We start from the raw sequence: 16,209 nt of genomic DNA, 5'->3' as shown, positions 1-16,209 counted from the left end.
CATAGCTTTATCTCCACAGAAGTATGCTAGCTATTTGATCTCTCAGCTTTTCCCAGACTCCATCCGTGTTACTTTTTAAAGGGAACACAACGATCCTTTTTTCCTTCAGGTAGTCATGTAACTTGAGCTATAAAGTGACTCAGCCTTCCCAGCTGCCAGCAATCCGTCACATGTAAGAGGCTCCGGTATCAAAGTCTACACAACTACTTCCTCTTTTCTCTTCGAATGATCCTACTCCACTACACAAAAAAATGCTGACCAGATTGTTCAAATGAAATGTTCGAGGAGGTAGTTGGGCAAAACCACTGAAAAGACGCATCAAAGAAAAAGTTACGGTAATGCTTTCCACCGGACCATCATCTCCCTTGAAAATACTTTTGAACTCTGCACAGTTCTTCTGAAGAGCATATGTCCCTGCTTCACCATCGCACCAAAGTAAGAATTTTGCATGAGAAAGCTAATATAAGAACAGAAAGTGTCTGAGGACAAGCAATAAAGCAATTGGAACTGAATCAAGAGCAAACTCAAAGGATGATCAGCATCAACGCTGATTTGTTTCATAAACCATGAAAATACTTGGAAAGGTAAAACAACCTTTTGATCAAAAAAAATGGAAGCTGAAGGTAGGTTGTTTTACTGTATCTCTTAAAAACCTCTGGCAATGCTTATTCTGTTTTAGGTATTTTAAGCTTTAGCATGCTCTGTCCCAATAACTCAGGGAACAATGCTTAAAAACAGGTGCAACCAACAAATCAAAATGCTCAGTAGTTAGCAAGCATAAATATTGTATGATGGGGTGGGGAACCTCTGGCTTTTATGCCAGATTTGGTCTCCAAACCATGCCCACCTCCCTCACACCTGACACCATATGTGATTTCAGATTTGCTGTGGGTATTGCAAAGGAAGAATCAGGAGCTTAAAGTGAGCTCTTGATTGTTCTTTTGCCAGAAAAGGTGTGCTCCCACCACCCTTCAGCTGGTTTTTAGAGCCTTGTAAAGAGCAGTGTGGGGCTGTTTGCAACAGGGCTTTCAATCAACCCTGCATTGCAATTTGAAGTCCCAACAACCCAGGCTTCAAAGCACAGTATCACACACCCCACAAAGTAAAAAATTTCCAAACTTAAAGGTAAGTTTGCCTTTAAATACAAACTGGATTTCTCCCTGTCCTTGGTCCCCGTGCTTTTATTTTGGTTATATTGATACGGTTTCCATAAATGTTTCGTTGTGATTAAATGTATTTTTGTTTGTGAACGGCCCAGAGGACCTTGATGATTGGACAGTGTAGAAATACAGAAAAATAAGAAGAGATGGCTAGGAAGTAATAACTATGTACATATCATGGCAGGAGTTTCAATACATTCTGAACTTTCTCTTACAATGAAATTGTCTGGGCATACATAGTACACAATGCATGGCCTTCTCTACCTTGTTTTTAAGGCAGGCTCAAGAGCAAGTGCTATCCGAAACACAATTTCTGCCTCTCTTTCTCTCTCTCCTCGGAAAGGCGCAAAGTGGACAAGCACAGAAAAGGCTGCAGATGGCTTTTTTCAGAGATCCCCATTCAACTTCTTTAGAAGTCAGATCCAGAAGAAGAAACCCTCTGCTGAGAAAGGGGGATGTGAACAGTACCAGGGCTCAGACCACGAGGAATCCAAAGAGGAAAGTGGAAAAGGAAGCAGAGGACACAAAATGAACGATTCCTGTTTAGAAACTCAAATGGTGGAGCAGATTTTCCCTGCACCAGGTAATAGTGATAACAAAGTGCACTTGAAGAACAGGGACTGTCTGCCCAGGGGGCCTGTGCTCCAAGAGTAGCTCTCTGTGAGTGAAGACAGATGTAACATTTTCACCCACCATGTTGTCCCAATGTTTCACAAACGGGATTGTGAGGAACTCCAAACTGGGTGAATGGGCAGTCAATTGGCAAATGCAATTCCGTGTAAGCAAGTGTACAGTGGTGCACACTGGGGCAAAAAGTCATGTCACATATATACTAATAGAATGTGAACTGGCAGTAACTGACCAGAACAAGATTTTGGAGTCATCATGTGAAGATGTAGAACTGCTGTGCAGCAGCTGTGAAAGCATTTTCCATGTTAACAATGATTATGAAAAATATGTTCATGATCTACCAGGAGAGAGTCTCCTGCACAATCAGAAGCATGGTTTGGTTGGTTTTCAGCAAATGTTGGGATTGTTGAAAACCATTCAGCTCACTGCATTTCCATTGTCTTGGTTCCACAGACTCAATGCTGTGTCCGCAAAGAGTCCAGAATTTCCTGGGGAAATTGGGCAAACAGCCCTCTAGCAAGGTTTTGGACTTAAATAATTGTGCATTAAGTACAACAGATATAATGGAGCTGGGTGAGTATACATTTTGATACGTATTTTTTCACCCTGGTAATGGCTTCAGAGGCGTTGTTAAATACTTGAGCGCACAGGCCTATGGCATAAATTTACATAAAATCTACATGTGATCATTTGTATGCATAGATGAAAATTTAGGCTCCCTTGCAAAAGGGAAAGCAAGCTTCGGCAGTCAGGGATTTACTCTGAGCTGTGGTGTGTCAAAAGCATTTTGTGAGCTCAATGTACAGTGTATGGAGACGGCCCTCTGCCCTAATCACAATCTGTTGGCAACAGCTATGGGTGTTTATTTATTTATTTAAAAATATAGCCCCTTAATATAATCAAAATATCTAAACAATTGCAAAAGTTGGTAGCCCCTGCAAAGCCTCTTTCAGCCAAGTCCTGGCCATACCTGCCCCCCACAACACACATGGCATTATATAAGAGTTACGCTGGATGGGTGCAACTTGCCTCAGTTGACCTCATGGACCAAACGAGGAGGGCTGGTGGGTGAAGTTTGGTCTGCAGGCCGGAGGTTCTCTTCTTTGGGCACCTCTCTGCTGCCACCTGACTTCCCAGGCGCATGGAAGAGATGAATGGATTGGAGCCATCTTAGTCTTAAAATATCAACCCCCACCCCCTTCTCAGCAGATGTAGGACCAGAGCTACACAGAGTTACTTGTAGTACCAATAGTATCTTGCAGCTTTTTGTATCTGCCTCAATAAACATTAATGTGCACACACGGTTCAGTCATGCCGCCTTCACTTATATCAGCAGTGGCTTATCTCTCACTCTGCTTTCTCCCTTAGTTGCCATAATACATTTGCTGCCAGGCCTGGAAGAGATTGATCTTTCCTGGAATGATTTAATAGGAGGGACATTAAAGTCTCTTACCCTTCCGTTCAAATGTCTGCAAGAGCTGAAAGTCCTCCGACTGAACAACTGCAGGCTCACAGCCATGGATCTTTCGTTTTTAGGTATCATCCAGTAATTGCATAACTTACTCCGAGAGGTTATTACAGTGAGTTATTTCATTAGAGATCTAGGTAAATTCTAATCTGGATTGCGGGGACCTAGTCCTGCAATTCCATTTCAGACACATGCCTTGTCCACACTTACCTTTTGCCCCGCTCTTTCCAGGCACAGGTCCACACTTAAAGCACCGTGCCCAGGTGTGTTGATTTTTTTTGCCCTAGAGTTTTCCCAGCAAAACCCCTCTTCAGCCCTCAGTTGGAGTAAGTGTCAGTTCTGGTTAATTGTGGATTGACGCTTGTTCCTACTGAGTGTTAAAAGAGCAGGTTTTTGTGGGGAAAGCTCTGGAGCAAAAAGGGGGGGGCACTCAAACACTTTAAAGTGCAGAGCTTTAAAGAGCTTTAACGTGCAGACTGTGCCTGGAAAGAGCAGAGGAAAGGTAAATGTGGATTAGCCCTAAGGCTGCACCCAGACTATGCAAATATGAACTTGTTGAAGTAGGGCTGTAATTGGAGACACAAACCTGTGTATGTACCTGAAATTATTACCTTCTTGCATGTTCTTAAACCAAAGTTTAAATAGTGAAAAAGTATGATGCGATCATTATTGTCTTCTGCTTCTTCAGATCAATGTATAAAATAGTATCAAATGCTTATTTACAGGGGAAGTGCTTGAAGTAATTCCTCACCTTGAAACACTAGATTTATCATGGAATACCAACATTGGTGGGAAGCTTTTTCTTCTAATCCAAAAAATCCCCAAAGACCATAAACTCAAAACACTAAAAGTGATGGATTGCAGTCTAACTTCTGAAGATGGTGAATCACTAGGTAAGAGCCCATGGCATAGTGATGTAGCAGCTTTGACTACTGTTTTAGCATTTTATTTAGATATCAAACCAAATACCACTTTGTATGGAATCAAGATTTTAAACCTGCCGCACTTGAATGTGTTAAAGAATTTGTGTGAAAACTGGCAGGTTGCGCCCTGTGATTTATGAGTTAAAGGTAAAGGTAAAGGGACCCCTAACCATTAGGTCCAGTCGTGGCCGACTCTGGGGTTGCGGCACTCATCTCGCTTTATTGGCCGAGGGAGCCAGCGTACAGCTCCCGGGTCATGTGGCCAGCATGACTAAGCCGCTTCTGGCGAACCAGAGCAGCACATGGAAACGCCGTTTACCTTCCCACCAGAGCGGTACCTATTTATCTACTTGCACTTTTGAACTGCTTTTGAACTGCTAGGTTGTCAGGAGCAGGGACCGAGCAACGGGAGCTCACCCCGTCACAGGGATTCGAACTGCCAACCTTCTAATCGGCAAGTCCTAGGCTCTGTGGTTTAACCCACAGCGCCACCAGCATCCCTGATTTATGAGTTAGGAGGCTTCAAATATGGTTTGTATTGTGCCTGCCCATATTTTCCCATATGATCATGGTTTTCAAATAGTGGAGGTACAGATTCACATTTCAGCTCAGCCCTTTAACTTACTGTGGCTTTCAGCAAGTAACTATAGTCAGTGCTTTTTTTTCAGGGGATACTCAAGGATATGCAGTACTGGCACCTCTTTTCGTTGTTGTTAAAAAGGGTGGTTCTTACTATAACAACTTAATGGTGGGTATCGGCCCCAATTTTCCCAGGGAAAAAAAGAGCACTGACTATAGTATAGTCATGCATAACATGGGAACTGGCAACACCTTATTTCATTGGTTTCTTGCACTAGTGATTAAGACAAAAGCATTGTTTATTTATTTGATAAAAACTACAAACTGCTTGATTGTAATATGGTGTAAAACCTCAAAGCACTTTGCAAGAAATATTAATATTTTAAATAAGAACCTGTTAAAAACAATTTAAAACATTTTAATGTCATGAAAATGAATAGCACGATATAAATGACAAATTGCTAGGGAGGTGTATCAAAATATATGGTTAGTCTGATCAAATCAACATTTGAAAATATTCCCCTTACTGGTTCAACATTTAAATGAGTTTAAGCTCCTGTTGTTTGGTCCCAGCTCCTGCCAACCTAGCAGTTCGAAAGCATGTCAAAGTGCAAGTAGATAAATACGTACCACTCCGGCGGGAAGGTAAATGGCGTTTCTGTGCGCTGCTCTGGTTTCGATAGAAGCGGCTTAGTCATGCTGGCCACATGACCCGGAAAAACTGTCTGTGGACAAACGCCAGCTCCCTTGGCCAGTAAAGCGAGATGAGCACCACAACCCCAGAGTCGTTCACGACTGCACTTGACTGTCAGGGGTCCTTTAAGGCAAATTAACATTCATTAGCATGGGGAAGGAAACTTCATATTGGCATATGTTGTCTGATTGGCTTTTCAGAAGCATGGGCAGTCTCTCAAGATGTGTGAGGTATTGACTGGTTCATGTTTGTCACAAAAGGTGCGGGATAACCTTTTTCAAATCCTAAAGGGGTTAAATTTTAAAATGAGATATGTGTAATATCTCTTCCTCCCTCCCTCCCTCCCTCCCTCCACCCACTTCCCATTAAGACAGATGCATACATAAAGGTTATGTGGTTATTCTGGGGAGTCCAGACAACATCCAGATAACTACATCTTGGACATGACCTTAAAAAGAATATTTAGAAACTGAATAAATGAAATTATTGCCCATTTATTTATCATGAGGCAAATAATATTTCCTTTTTCGATTGGATTTAGAACTACCTTCTTGTTTTGTTTTAAATTGCAAGTGCCCTGATTTCCTAATAATAAACCTATTTTAAATTTATTACATTTCTCTTCCATTATCTGCTCTGAATATGTTGTGACCAGTTCATCCCTTGGCTTCTTTTCAGCTCGGCAGCTCTACAAAATCCACAGCCTTGAAGTACTGGATCTGTCAATTAACAAAAAGATAGGATATAGCCTGGAGAGTATTGCCCAGGAATTAAAGCATGTCTCAGGACTGAAAGTACTTAATCTGAACAGGTGTGGGTTAAAACTAGATGGATTCAAGTGTTTAGGTAAGTTGGTTGGCATCTGTCAAGAGTGTGTCTTCGGGGGTGAAGTGCAGGTGATGATTTGGTAGCTGGGACTTTTAATAATGATACTTAGCATGTGCACAGAATTTCTGACTGTTCAGATGCATTATCTTCTTGCAATCCTTACAGCAACCCTGTAAGGTACATGAATATTATTCTGCATTGCAGCGGGTTAGACTAGATGACCCTTGAGTCCCTTCCAACTCTGAGGTTCTATGATTATACCTCTATTGCAGATGGGAAACTGAAGCTGTGTTCACAGTAGACCTTTAAAGTACTTGAAGAACATTTCCGCCCTCAAAGAGTTTGCCCCTCACAGAGCTACAATTCCCTGCAATGCTTAACAAACTACAGTACTCAGAATTCTTTGAAAGTGCTTTAAATATATTCTGCGTATGCATTTTCAACATCTGTAACTGGAAATTTTGAAATAAATGTGAATTAGAAATACATTCACAAATCCAAATTAGGGCAAAAATGCTAGAAAATATTTTCCCAAATGTGCTTCAGGTCTACTTATCAATCAGATTTTGGGCAGTATTATCTAATTTGAAAACATTTGAAATTAAAAATATCAAATTTGAATTTTCAAATTGCCAAATTTCAACATCATTTGATTTGATTTTTTTTTTGCCAGCCTCTACCAATGAAGAGATGGAATGTGCAAAAGGACTAAAGGAGGCTAACAACAGATTTCCTTGATGGCAAATTGATTATTGACAAGTTGTCTTCCTGTGCCTATTTTATTTCAGCTAGTGCCTTGCAGCACCTGCTGGAACTAAGAGAATTAGATCTGTCATGTAATAAAGAGATTGGAGGAGGTTTCAAGTACTTAGCAGCTCATTTGGCCGAGCTAAGGAACCTAGAAGTCCTGAATCTTCATCAGTGTTGTATTACAGAAGAGGACATGACTGTTTTAAGTAAGATATTGCAAAATCATTTAATCGTAGAATCGTTTTTGCAAAATCATTATGTGGAATATTTAATTGAAAGATTATCTTATCATCAATCAATCATCTCTCCCACTAGCTCAGAAATACCTCTGGCCCTCCAGATGTTGCTGGACTACAAATCCCATAATATCAGAATGTTCATTAGCTATGTTTGAATGCACTGATGTGAGCTGGAGTCCAACAATATCTAGAGGACCACATAAAGGAGCACATCCTTGGGGATCCATTCTGTGGACATGACCAAACCAGCAATGTCTTTGATTAAAGTTACAGCAAGTTTAGCCAACATGGTACCCTCCAGCTGATGTTGGTTAACAACTCCCATTGTCCCCGACTGTTGGCAATGCTACATGGGAGTGATGGCAGCTGAAGTCCCACAATATCTGGAAGGTTAAAAAGGTAAAGGTACCCCTGCCCGTACGGGCCAGTCTTGACAGACTCTGGGGTTGTGCGCCCATCTCACTTAAGAGGCCGGGGGCCAGCGTTGTCCGGAGACACTTCCGGGTCACGTGGCCAGCGTGACATCGCTGCTCTGGCCAGAGCCAGAGCCGCACACGGAAACGCCGTTTACCTTCCCGCTGGTAAGCGGTCCCTATTTATCTACTTGCACCCGGAGGTGCTTTCGAACTGCTAGGTTGGCAGGCGCTGGGACCGATTACTACTTGGCAAAATAATAGGTATTATAATAAGCAACAGAAACAGCCCAGCCCAGTATTGTCTGACACCTGCTCCCCGGGTTCTCCAACATATTTTCTAACTTGCTGCTATGCCTAGGTACACTTTAGTCTTCCCCTTCCCCACTGCATTTCAAATCACATTTGCACTTGGGTGTGTTCACATTGCCACCTTGGATCACACTGGCATTGGCTTTTTGGGTGCGTTCCACAGTGCTTCCCCTCCACCGCAGCTGTTTCCATCAACATGGCTTAATTAGTATCAGGATTTCTGTTTTGTAATTCTCTAAGTTCCCTGAGGAGAGTTTGGGGGAAGCTGTGACTGTTTAAAGTGGTATGATGCTGCCTTAAATGTATAATGCCGATGGGGCCTAAGTGTATGTTTGGTGGTGGGAGCAGGGTTGGCCACTCGTGTGTGTGTGTGTGTATAGATATACACACAAACACTTCTGCAAACTTCAGAGTTCACCCAAACATTACGATATCCACTTCTTGCTTCTTGGTGGGACTGTTTTGCTACAAAGCTGTTGGCACAGTCTGATGAAGTTCATCATCCAATGGAATGTAAATAGTACTTCTAAAATACGGAGGCAGCAGGTGGCATCTGTGAAGAAGTAGTGCCTGTTCTAAGCTTGTGGCTACTGCTACATGTGGGTGCATGATCTGAAAACAACAGCAGCAAAATTCTTTTTGCTTCAAAGGTATATTTATTCATATTCAAATTTATGCAGATTTAATCAATCAATTGGTTAATATACTAAAACTGACAGTTTATTGGCTAAGGTTTATTTAATTTAGTGGCATCACTGGATTTGATGAAATTTGATCATTCTTCCATTCTTCAGTTTTCAAATAACATAGTATATTAATACCCAAGAAAAGGGAGTGATAATGATGAGCAGGACATATTTGAATATTTTCAGCTCCTTTAGGTTGATTGTGGAGTTGATGTTTACTATGTTGCAGCTTTGATCTTTTTGCAGCCCATGTAATTCCCCTTTTGTCGAGTCTTCAGGACCTGGATTTATCATTAAATAAAAGCATTGGGAAGTCTTCCGACCACCTTCTTAGCAGACTCCGTTTTTTACCAAAACTGAAATCTGTGCTTCTCAGCAACTGTTCTTTAAAGCATGATTCATTTGCATCTTTAGGTAAGAATATGCCTTAAAATGTTTCTAGCTTTCCTTATCTATGTCTCCATCTTACCAATCCACAGGGCTAGTATATCAATTGGGCATGAATGTCAAATGGAAAGAGACAGTAATTTGAATAAACATTCCTGGGAATATTTATCAGGAGGTGCATTACAGAGCCATCTACTTTCATTAGGTCTGATATAATCAAATGTATGGAAAGGGGAACAGAAGTTCAATTTCTATGCAGAGAATACATTTCATTGAAGGGCTTCTCAGTACTGAAATAACCACCTTCCATTAAAGATCTTTTGCTAGACATAGAGCAGTATAAGATAATACTTAATTGTAGTATTCTCATTCCCTCATTCTCATTCTCAATTCCCAGATGGCTTTGCTATTTTTTTGTTTATTCATTATTCATACATTCACTCAAGAAATAATATCCAACTCTTCATATAGGTTTTTAGTGGCAGCTCAGAGTACTAAATCAAAAGTACAACGAAAGCTTTGAAACACGTAAAACACTAAAAACCAAGAGCAGCATCATGCTTTGCCACTGTCCAAAGAATCTCATTCAACCCCTTTCTTCTAGTATCCAGACATCAAGAGCTATATTTTTTGTGATCTCAAGTCCTGCTGACAGTCAATTATAGAAGTTGGCAACTTCTTTTCTTTTTCTTCATTTAACTGTGTCCTGTAAAGCAATATGAGCTCTTTCTTAAGACATAATTGCATCATTTATTGATTCCTAAATTAACAAAAACATTGCTCCATTGTCAGAAACACTGTAGGCTTGTTCCTATCTTTGTTTTGCCTACAAGGCTGGTTCTGTTTGATCATCCTGTAACAAAGCTATAATAAAGTTGTTCTCTTATCCAAATATCTGTACTGTGGAAAAGGAGCAACACAGAGTGAAAATTAGGCACATCCAAGTCCCATTATCATCAGTGGAATATTATGCACATAGGTAATGCTTATCTGTGATGCAGTTAACACATGCACACGTAATTTCCTGTGGATTATGTCCACGATGTGCATTTCATATGGTGGTCACTTGAAACTGCACCCTTGGCAGCTATCTGCAGAGAAGCTTGTCATGCAAACTGGGATATTTTCTCTGCACCCTTTTACGTTTGATGCAACAAAGAGAAAATCCCTTGGTCTGTGTGACAACCTGCAGCTGGATGGAGACTGCTAATACAGATGCAGTCTTTACACTGGCCTTTGACACCTGAGATGTGTGTTTTCAAGACCCTCCCTATTCTTTTGCCTGTAATCTGATTTAACTGTTCTGAATTCTGAATTTTAAATTTTTGTAACCCCTGCTGGGACCTCCGCATTGTAGACGCATCCATATGTTTGTAGAAATCTTAATTTCAAGGGGAAAAAAATATGCAGTTGTTTCTGTCAGAGAGATTTTAGCACACTTGTGGCCAAAGCCCTGTGTACTCTTCCTTGAGGATAACTCTCATTGAGGGCACAGTGGGACAGTTCCATGCGCACACATATATGGTTAGGTTGCACATCCCTCACTGAAAGTAATTGGAGGTTGAATGTACTCAACATTGGATGGATTGTATCCCATGTGTTTTTTCTCGATGTTTGAACATGGTTTAGGGGAGGTCCCTCTTAGAAAAGTATAGGAAAAGCATATTTCTGATTGCCAATATACAGCCCAAATCGCCAGGGAGGTTTGCTGCATAAGCAGCTGTACATAAGCAGTTGTCTTTCTGCTCAGCTCCCATTAATTTCAGATGAACTTTTGAAGGTAGGCCTCCTGGTTGTGAACAGAGAATGCTTGGAGGTACATTGTGCAGCTCCTCTTGGCACCCTTCCTGCACGATTTCTTTCAGGAAAAGCTCAGTCACATATATTTGCTTTAACCACAACCATGTGGCCCAGTGCAGCACTCTACTTTTCCACTGGAATAAATGACAACCATTTATATGCATGGGAGAATTGCATTCAACGATTCCAGGGGGGGAGGAGTCAAACCTGCCCTTTAGGGTGACTCCTAGCTGCTGAGACTCAAGTCACTTGAACTTCACAGACCCATTCTAGGTTTTGTTTCTTGGTAGCACTGAAGTGTGATAGAATGTTGGGAGAAGGGGGGAGAGAATGTTGTATACGGTCTAATCTATTTCGAAGATACGCAGCTGGGTGCAGAGGGTTGAATGGCACTGGACCAGGCCTATTTATTTCAGTAAGCACAAGATGTTGTTGCTAATCTTTTCAGCTGATGCTGCCCTTCACCTTCCTGAACTGGAGATATTAGACCTTTCTTGGAATAAATGCGTTGGCGGGAACCTAAAGCTGATTTTGAAAGCGCTAAACCTTGGAGCTGAGATCAAAGTGTTAAGACTAAGCAGCTGCAGCTTGGTGGATGAGGACCTGGGTGGCCTTGGTTGGTATAAAATTGTATTTCCCTTCTCCTTAGTACTCCTTGTTTTCAGACCACACGTCAGAGCTGATTTGTTCATTGGACATGAGAGACTTTTCCACAAATGGAAGGAAATCTGGCCAGTAGTTTATTTTCAAATGGGATATTTCACCATGCCTATTTGCTTTATAGTGGATTCAACTCAGTGGACTATTGCTCATGGACCAAGGTGGGAGATATGAAATAAATGTATTTTACCAATGTTTATGCAGAGCAAATAATGCCAGGTGATGCTCACTATAGGATTATTTATTATTTATTAATTTTTTAAGTCTATCTTGCCCAAGGCAACCCAAAGCAACTTACAACCAAACAACCCCACATAGGTACATACATTAAAACCAAGTGGTGGAAGAAATACATTAAAAACATCCCACCTACTTCTAAAAGGCCAGAGATAGTTACAGAGGCAAGTTTTTGCCTGGCACCTAAAGATATACAGTCATAACTTGGCACTCGAACAGCTTGGCTCGCGAACAAATCAGCTCCCAAATGCCGCAAAGTAAGTGTTCCAGTTTGCAAACGTTTTTCAGAAGCCGAACTTCCGACGCGGCTTCAGCTTGAGTGCAGGAAGCTCCTGCAGCCAATCGGAAGCCGCACCTTGGTTTTCGAACGGTTTCAGGAGTCGAACGGACTCCCAAAACTGATGAAGTTCGAGAACCAAGGTACCACTGTATAACAATGGCGCCAGGCTGGGCAAGCATCCCTGGGGAGAGCATTTCACAAGCTGGGAGCCACTGCAGAAAAGCCAGTTCTCGTGCTGTCACCCTCAGGACCCTCTGGCTTCTCCACACAATGCACTGAACATATATACAAGCTGTCTATGCATGTACAAATGTTTATGTGATAATGTGTACACTTGTTAATTTGTACTGCTGTTACTGTGTACATACGTACACAGACTCTACACCTGTTGAACATTTCATGTAAATAAGTATGAGCGTACAACTTACCTTTGGTGAACACAGGTACACAGGCTTTAAAGGTAAAGGGACCCCTGACCATTAGGTCCAGTCATGGCCGACTCTGGGGTTGCGGTGCTCATCTCGCTTTATTGGCCGAGGGAGCCGGCGTACAGCTTCCGGGTCATGTGGCCAGCATGACTAAGCCACTTCTGGCGAACCAGAGCAGCGCACGGAAACGCCGTTTACCTTCCTGCCGGAGCGGTACCTATTTATCTACTTGCACTTTGATGTGCTTTCGAACTGCTAGGTTGGCAGGAGCAGGGACCGAGCAACGGGAGCTCACCCCGTTGCGGAAATTCGAACACCCAACCTTCTGATCGGCAAGTCCTAGGCTTAACCCACAGCGCCACCCGCGTCCCTTACACAGGCTTTACGCTCATCCAAATAATGCACCCCAATCTCATTTTTCTCTTACAGATAGGTAGCCGTGTTGGTCTGCCATAGTCAAAACAAAAAAATTCCTTCCAGTAGCACCTTAAAGACCAACTAAGTCAGTTCTTGGTATGAGCTTTCGTGTGCATGCACACTTCTTCAGATACACTGAAACAGAAGGGTCTGAAGAAGTGTGCATGCACACGAAAGCTCATACCAAGAACTGACTTAGTTGGTCTTTAAGGTGCTACTGGAAGGAATTTTTTCATTTTTCTCTATGATTTTTCTCCTTCCAAGGTATCACTCCCTTTCTTTCTGATACAGAAGTCCCTTCACCACTTGAAAGCATGTACAGTATATTTTGAAAACCAATGTTACCTACTGATGAACTGGTTGCTTCTTTCAGGCCTGGTCATCCAAGCTGGATATCTGGCTCAACTACAAGAACTGGACCTGAGTTATAACAACCAGATCTCTGACCAAGGATGGGCAATGTTCTATCAAGACATAGTTGGCCTCGAGCAGCTTTCTGAACTGGATGTCAGCCGTCGTCCGTCGTCACGTGGCAACTGTGGCGAATGGTTGGGCAAACTTTTGGCAGCACTGCTGAAGCTGCCCCAGTTCACGGAGCTAGGGCTGCAAGGCTGGGTTCTTTCTGAAGTTCAGCAAAAGCAACTGGAACATTTTAATCGGGACAATGAACGAAATGTTCGCTTTGATGTTTGGTATGGAGCATGATGTCTTGCGCCAGTGTAACAATCTATAGCTGGTGGCCCAGAGGCTCAGCACGCAGTTCCTATAGCCTTACCTGACAGAATGCAGTGGGGTAGAGAGAGACAAGCACCAGAATTGAGAAACTGAAGCCCTGATCTCAGTGAAAATCCTACTCAGCCCCGCCTTGTGAGTAATTTTCCGCCACACAGGATGCAAGACTTGCCTTGCTGGACCATTTCTCCCCACCAAGAGGAGTTTGTGGCTTGAGCAAAAGACAATACTATCTTGATCTGAGAAAATGACTTTCTATGAGTCCTTTTCTTTTCTGGCTTGTATTTATTCCCCTGGCCCTTTAAGGTATCACAGAATGCAGTTATTTCTTCTTGCCCTTGCCTTTGTCCTTTTCCTTGCCCTTGCCCTTGTCTTTTCCTTTTCCTTTGTCTTTTCCCTTTTTGTCTTTCTCCTTCTTCTTCTCTTTCTTCTCTTTCTTGCCTCTCCTGATCATTTTCAGGATCTCGCCAAAGGCTCCAATCCCTCTGCGCACCATCAAGCCACGCCACCAAGCCTGGACCTTTGAGGGGAGGGAGAAACAACCACATAAGCATTAAAATGGGGGGGGGGGGAGCAGCTGTTCGTAGGGATGGGAGAAGAATTAGTTCATTTTGTTCTTACTGCAGACCAACCAATTTGATGGCTGCAAACTTGCTACCAGATTGGAGCACATCTCTGCTTCTCTGGATTTTACAATGCAGTTTTGGTGTGCAAAAAAGTGCACACAGAAGTAAGTATTTTACTGCCAAAATGCATGTTATAGAGACATGCATTGAAATAATATATATATTAGCGGAAAGACATACAATAAGGCATACAATTTAAACTAAACTTTTCATACATTCTTTTAAAAAATGCACAATATGGGATGGAAGAGACCCAGGGCTTTTTTTCAGCTGGAGCTCACTGGAGCTCAGCTCAGGCACCTGTCAGGTGGGCACCATGGCCGCTCTAAGAGAACAAGAGAGAAGTTCATGGTGAACAAACCTACAATTAAATAATGAATCTGAAATGGGACAGACCTAGGCTGCGCTGTCCATTCCTAGCTGTTTGTTTTTCAGATATCAAATGTTGGCACTTAAAATGGATGCTGTGTTCCCGCTTTCCTCCCAAGGCTCAGTCATGTGGACAAAAAATCTTGCAGGAATTCTGGCACCACTCCCCCTTTTGCTAATCCTTCATACACTACCCCATCAAAGTAAAGGGACCCCTGACCATTAGGTCCAGTTGTGGCTGACTCTGGGGTTGCGGCGCTCATCTCGCTTTATTGGCCAAGGGAGCTGGCATTTGTCCGCAGACAGCTTCCGGGTCATGTGGCCAGCATGACTAAGCCGCTTCTGGCAAACCAGAGCAGCGCATGGAAACGCCGTTTACCTTCCCGCCAGAGCGGTACCTATTTATCTACTTGCACTTTGACATGCTTTCGAACTGCTAGGTTGGCAGGAGCAGGGACCGAGCAACGGGAGCTCACCCCATCACGGGGATTCGAACCGCCGACCTTCTGATCGGCAAGCCCTAGGCTTTGTGGTTTAACCCACAGTGTCACCCGCGTCCCAGTACCCCATTAGGACTCCTGAATTAGGAGCTCTCCAGAGTCAGTAACCTCTGTGCTTGTCCTCCTCAACATCATGGACTCTATACATCACTATGTTAGGCCATCAGCAGAACCCTGAGGGAATTAACCAAGAGGAGGAGGTATGCTGTCTTATATGCCAGGGGGCTGCCGCTTTAAAAGTGGTCTTAGAGTTTGTAGGAGCCAGTAGGCAGTGTTTGCCAGCCTCGTGCCCTCCATGCTTTGGGCTAGAACTCCCATCAGGTTGTCCAAAACACCAGATTAGCAAAAGCTGCCATGTTCACATGGAGCTCTCAAAGGTTCTGCTAATGTCTGCCTGCCTTGTCTCACCAGCTTCTTCTCAAAGTCAGGAGGAAAATACTCTCCTACCTGACCAGACCTGCTCCTTTTCCCCTTGTTCTTTTCTCTGTTCTCTAATACCAAGTCATACCAATGTACCGGGGGATAATGCACCCTAATCAGAATATTTTCTGGTGGTGGTATCTGCTACTTTGCTTCCACTATTTAAAATCCTGTGGCCCACCCACAGTTCCACTGAATTGTCACTACAACATGCTGCAAACCCATATGGCTTTTTCTGTGTGTTCTCTGTACCGTTATGGTCAAGGCCTTTTCGTATCTTTCATCTCGCAAGTACTGCATGGTGACTTGCAACCCTTGGCTAAAGATTTCCACCGCTGGGAACATCAGAGGGTTTCCTTCAAGCGTCAGAACCTGCAGTTTCTCTAGCTTATCCAGATTCTCCGGGACTTGAAATAACTGATTGGAATGAAGAAATAGCTTTTGCAACTCTAAAAACAAGAGAATGATAAAGGTGAATATGATGCATAAGCAACATCCATTTCATGTTTATTTGCAAACTAAATGTTTGAGTATTATTATTGTTATTAATATTAATATTACAAGTGCCAACCTACCAAGGTTTTTCTTTTTTCCTTTGGTTGACAATAAAAATAGGCTCAATTGAATAAGGACTCTAGATTACTTATGTACCAAGTAGCTTAGAGGACAGC

The 16,209-nt window shown here is 42.6% G+C and overlaps 3 protein-coding genes across 3 annotated transcripts in view; 1 reads left to right on the top strand and 2 right to left on the bottom strand.

Moving 5' to 3' along the window:
* MYNN (myoneurin) overlaps nucleotides 1–16,209 on the bottom strand; it is a 107,117-nt gene that overhangs the window by 46,609 nt on the left and 44,299 nt on the right. The gene's annotated exons all lie outside the window — the stretch shown is intronic.
* On the top strand, nucleotides 116–13,596 carry LRRC31 (leucine rich repeat containing 31; the record flags this gene model as incomplete). Its single annotated transcript, XM_079977978.1, has 10 exons — nucleotides 116–623; nucleotides 1,504–1,743; nucleotides 2,244–2,363; nucleotides 3,159–3,326; nucleotides 3,984–4,151; nucleotides 6,133–6,300; nucleotides 7,071–7,238; nucleotides 8,929–9,096; nucleotides 11,318–11,485; nucleotides 13,265–13,596. Exons 1-10 carry the CDS (start codon nucleotides 611–613, stop codon nucleotides 13,594–13,596), a joined length of 1,713 nt encoding a protein of 570 aa, XP_079834104.1. The 5' UTR covers nucleotides 116–610.
* The window catches only part of LRRIQ4 (leucine rich repeats and IQ motif containing 4), an 11,389-nt gene continuing 9,118 nt past the window's right edge, over nucleotides 13,939–16,209 (bottom strand). The window contains exons 5-6 of the mRNA XM_079977946.1: nucleotides 15,791–15,987; nucleotides 13,939–14,143 (exon numbers count right to left, since the gene is read on the bottom strand). Coding sequence (XP_079834072.1) covers nucleotides 13,946–14,143; nucleotides 15,791–15,987 — 395 coding nt within the window. The 3' untranslated portion in view covers nucleotides 13,939–13,945. The remainder of the gene's footprint in view (nucleotides 14,144–15,790; nucleotides 15,988–16,209) is intronic.

The sequence above is a fragment of the Podarcis cretensis genome, assembly GCF_951804945.1.
Source record: "Podarcis cretensis genome assembly, chromosome: 5".
NCBI classification, from domain to species: domain Eukaryota; kingdom Metazoa; phylum Chordata; class Lepidosauria; order Squamata; family Lacertidae; genus Podarcis; species Podarcis cretensis.
Note: the sequence above shows the minus strand (reverse complement) of the source record. Positions and strands in the feature narration are given on the sequence as shown.